At 60.0% G+C, this 4,920-nt stretch overlaps 1 protein-coding gene across 1 annotated transcript; it reads left to right on the top strand.

The window, feature by feature from the left end:
• The first annotated feature begins 4,138 nt into the window (after positions 1 to 4,138).
• On the top strand, positions 4,139 to 4,720 carry LOC105915013 (protein PRRC2C-like). The gene has a single exon (XM_012848303.1). The coding sequence runs from the start codon at positions 4,139 to 4,141 to the stop codon at positions 4,718 to 4,720; it is 582 nt and encodes a 193-aa protein (XP_012703757.1).
• Positions 4,721 to 4,920: the final 200 nt, after the last annotated feature.

Genomic DNA, 4,920 nt, shown 5'->3' with positions numbered 1-4,920 from the left:
GCCTCAGCGAACAGGGACTCCCTCTCTACCGACTCCTGAAGAAAACTGACCGCTTTGTGTGGACCGCCGAGGCCCAAGAGGTGCTTGACCAGCTCAAGAACCTCCTGACGAAGGCCCCGATCCTGATCCCGCCAACCGACGGGGAACCACTCCTACTCTACATCGCGATGACCACCCAGGTGGTCAGCGCAGCTCTAGTAGTGGAGCGAGAGGAGGAAGGACACGTCCTCAAGGTACAGCGCCCGGTGTACTTCGTCAGCAAAGTCTTGTCCGAGTCTAAAGCCCGCTACCCGCAGATCCAAAAGCTCATCTACACCATCATCATCACGAAAAGAATGTTGCGTCACTACTTCACCTCCCACCCGGTGACAGTTGTCTCGTCATTCCCCCTCAGCCAGGTGATTTGGAATCAAAACGCCACAGGGTGGATCGCAAAGTGGGCGCTCGAGTTTATGGACCAGGGCATCGCTTATGCCCCCCGCACAGCCATCAAGTCCCAGGTACTCGCCAACTTTGTTGTAGAGTGGACAGAGATCCAGACGCCATCAGCGCCAAAGAAGCGGGAGTACTGGACGATGTACTTCGACGGGTCACTGATGAAGGCTCGCGCTGGAGCGGGTCTGGTCTTTGTCTCTCCCCTTGGCGTGCGCATGAGGTACATGATCCGCCTCCACTTTCCCGCATCTAACAATGCGCTGAGTACGAGGCTCTCCTCAATGGGCTCCGCATCGCCATCGAGCTGGGCATCCGGCGGCTGGACATCCGAGGTGACTCTCAGCTAGTCGTCAAGCAAGTCATGAAGGAATGGAGCTGCCATGACCCCAAGATGGTGGCGTACTGCAACAAGGTCCGCAAGCTTGAAGACAAGTTCGACGAATTGGAACTCAACCATGTTGCAAGACGTTTCAACGAGGCAACTGACGAACTGGCGAAGGCGGCATCCGGCCAAAAGCCCATCTCCGACGGCGTCTTCATCAACGACCAATACAAACCCTCGATCCGTTGCAAGGAGCTGGGAGGGGTCGGCAACGCGCCACCTATCCCAGACTCGGGCGTCGAACTGGGAGAGGTGGCAACGCGCCACTTGTCCTGGACTCAGGTGCCGACCTCGTGAAGGTCGGCAACTCACCACCTGTCCTGGACCTGGAGGCCGATCCCTCTGACCCCGAGGTCATGGAGATCGACACAAACCCAGCAGAGGGGCCCGACCCCCCGCCTGACTGGAGAGCCCCGTACCTCGATTACCTCCTCCGCGAGTCACTCCTGGCAGACAAGATAGAGGCACGAAGGATTGCACGCCATGCCAAATCCTTCGTCATTATCGACTAGGAGCTATACAAGCGGAGTCACATTGGCATCCTCCAGCGCTGCATCCCGATCGAGCAGGGAAAGGTGTTGATACAAGACATCCACACCGGGGCCTGCGGCCACCACGCTGCACCAAGAACCCTCATTGGAACGCCTTCTGACAGGGCTTCTACTGGCCAACGGCGGTCACTGACGCCACCCACGTGGTACGCACCTGCAAGGGGTGCCAATTCTTCGCACGCCAAACCTATCTGCCCACCCAGGCGCTCCAGTCCATCCCCATCATGTGGCCCTTCGCGGTCTGGGGCTGGACCTCGTCGGGCCCTTCAAGAAGGTGCCCGGGGGCTTCACCCACCTGCTTGTCGCCGTTGACAAGTTCTCAAAGTGGATCGAGGCGCGACTGGTCGCGCAAATCAAGTCCGAGCAGGCGATACAATTCTTCACTGACATTATCCATCGCTTCGAAGTCCCCAACTCCATCATCAAGGACAACGGCACACAGTTCACCGCGAAGAAGTTCCTCAAATTCTGCGACGACCACCACATCCGAGTGGACTGGTCGGCCGTGGTGCATCCCCGCACGAACGGACAGGTTGAGCGTGCCAACGGCATGATACTCCAGGGGCTCAAGCCGCGGATCTTCGACCACCTCAAAAACTTCGGCGGTCGGTGGGTCATGGAGCTCCCCACGGTCCTATGGAGTCTGAGGACAACCCCCAGTAGGGCAACTGGCTTCACCCCGTTCTTCATGGTCTACGGGTCTGAGGCAATCCTCCCCACCGATCTGGAGTACGGGTCGCCGAGGGTCAGGGCATACGACGAACAAGGTAACCAGGCATCTCTCGAGGACGCGCAAGACCAGCTCAACGAAGCGCGCGATGTGGCCCTGCTGGACTCGGCCCAGTACCAGCAAGCCTTACGCTGGTACCATAGCCGCAAGGTACGAGGCTGAGCCTTCAACGTCGGTGACCTGGTGCTTTGCCTCGTCCAAGATAACAGAGGCTGGCACAAGCTGACCCCTCCGTGGGAAGGTCCTTTCATCATCGCGCAAGTACTGCGGTCGGGCACGTACAAGCTGGCAACCCCCGACGGGCAGATCTTCACCAACGCATGGAACATCGAGCAGCTAAGATGTTTTTACCCTTAGTTATTGTTTCCAAGTTTGTACATACATACTTCTGTCACCTTTTAGTTCACGGATAAGGGTGGTTCTGAGTTGACTTCGTTTGAGTTTCGTCCCAAGCTTAGGGATATCCAACCCTGGCTCTGCCCCTAGGTCGCATACCCCTCGGAGGCTATCAGGGGCTCCGACCCAAGTCACTTGGCGTCTTCTCAAAACACCATTTTTCCGAACTGACCCTCTTCCTAAACGTTTGGGCGTGAGAAGGAAAGAGTGTGCGAACGACGCTCAGGCAAGACTAATCGGACCGCGAAAAACCTACACCCCAGCGGCTACGGTGCCTTCGCTCATCGGCGCTTACTGACGCATCCGACCCACACTCTAATCTTTCCAAACCCAAAAAACAGAAAGAGGATCAAAAACATTTTTCGATAAATTATAGAAAAAGGCCTCTGCGACCATCACAAAAGCAAGTTCAAAGTTAACTAACATATTTACACATTCTAGGGCTTCTAAGCCCGATACAGCTAACTTGTCCCCGGGTCCTTCGGTGGGACGGCCTCATCCTCCAGAAGCTTCGCCAAGGCCTCCGCTGGGCCGAGCACTGACGCGTCGATCTTGTCCAGCTCGGCCTCGGAGTAGCCAGAGGCATACCCCCCGCTCATCCCGGTGAAGTTGATGCCAGAGTAGTGGGAGCCAAAGACGCCGAAGGCCCACCTCACGCTGACGTGGAGCGCCTCTCAAGCGATCTCACAGGCCCGCCGGTACATCCTGAGGACACGAGCCGCCAATGAGCTCATCCCCTCCCCCCTGGACCATGCCGAGGCCGTCGCAAACGGTGCGGACCGTGTCCCGTAGGTTGCTGTGCTCGGTGCGCTCCGCATCGAGGACCTCTCTCAGCCGGGCGAGGTCGTCTGCGAGGCCCATCCAGAAAAGTCCGCCAAGTCAGAAACCACCGCAACGCCGCAAAACAAAGGAACAACAAAAACCTTACCCTCAGATTGAGCCTTCAGCTGACGCTCTCGATCGAGCCCCTAGAACACGACGGTCTGAAGCCCCTGCACCTGCACATGGAGCTGACTGACCTCCTCCCAAAGGCCGGCCGCCATCTTCTCAGCCTCAGCCTTTCGGCTCACCTCAAAGTCGTGCTCCTGCCAAGCCTTCTGCTGCTCGTGTTGGATACGATCGACTGTTTTCTGAAGGGCCTCATGGTCCTCCTTCAACCGTGCGAGTGCCTCGGCATCACGGTAGGCCTTTTCGGCAATGGCCTAGAACTCTTTGAGATCGAGGCGAGCCTTCTCAACGATGGCCTGGAACTTATCCTCCGCCCGCCTCGCGCCCTCCCGCGCCTCCTGCTCACGTGTGCGCAGGTCGGCGATGATCTGCTGGGCGGCGGCGAGTTGCCCGGTTAGCTCCCCGGTCCACTGCCTCTCCGTGGAGAAACGATCCCAGAGCCCCCGTTCGTGCCGGAGGAACTCAGACTTCCCCCGGCTGCATTCTTGGAGGGCCTACAGAGCAATCTACGTTCAGGAACCGTCGAGAGAGAAGGACAAACGAGAGGAAAATAACAACCAAGGAGAGCGCCATACCTGGCCACCGGGAATGACAACGCCGTCCAGCTCCCTCATCGCGGAAGCCAAGGCAGCGCAGACATTTGCAAGCCCGCCCTGCACCGCCTGTCACTTACCCCCCTCCTCGACATCGTCCAGCATGAAGAGGGGCCTCTGTGGGTCCTCACGAGACCTCCAGCGCAGGGTCAGCCCACCCCACGCATTGGGGTCGAGTCCAACCGGGACAAGGGTGGAGGTCGTTCTAGCCAACCCCAGCGTCGCCATCCCCGACGTTGCCGCCAGGGCAGGCGCCACCGCCCCCGATGCCGCTGGCCCCATCGATGACCTTGGTGCATGCGCCGCTATCTCCATCGTCGTCGCCGCAGCCGTCATCGCCGTCGACGCATGTCCCGCTCTCTCCGCCGCCACCACCATCTCCGTCGCGGCCACCGGAGCGGGCGTTCTCGCCTCCGCTGCCGCCGCGGTCTCCGCTGCGGCCGCTGGGGCAGGCGTCCCCGTCTCCGCCGCCGTCGCGGTCCCCGTCGCAATCACTGGGGCGGGCGTCTCCGTCTCCGCCACCGCTGCCATCTCCGTCGTCATCGTCGAAGCAGGCGCCCCCATTTCCATCACCGCCCCCTTCGTGGCCGACACCCTAGACGCCGACGCCCCTCCCCCCCTCCCGCTGGCTCCTCTTCCGCCTCGTCATCGAGGTTTATCACCTAGCCGGGTGGAGGAACCCTAGGAGCAGTGTCTTGTCCCCCAGGGTTGGCTACGGAGGCAGAAGGCGGAACAAGGGTCGGCCCCTGCCCCATGCCTGGCTGCGGCATCTCTCCTCTAGTCGACTCCCGAGTCCTACGAGGTCGGGTCCTGGGCAGGCAGTCCGCTCGACCTGTCCCATGCATCCGGTTGGGGGTGCTGCTCCTGGATGACGAGCGCACCCGG

The sequence above is a fragment of the Setaria italica genome, chromosome VIII, assembly GCF_000263155.2.
Source record: "Setaria italica strain Yugu1 chromosome VIII, Setaria_italica_v2.0, whole genome shotgun sequence".
Taxonomy (NCBI): domain Eukaryota; kingdom Viridiplantae; phylum Streptophyta; class Magnoliopsida; order Poales; family Poaceae; genus Setaria; species Setaria italica.
The sequence above is the reverse complement of the archived record's forward strand: the minus strand, read 5'-3'. Positions and strand labels throughout refer to the sequence as shown.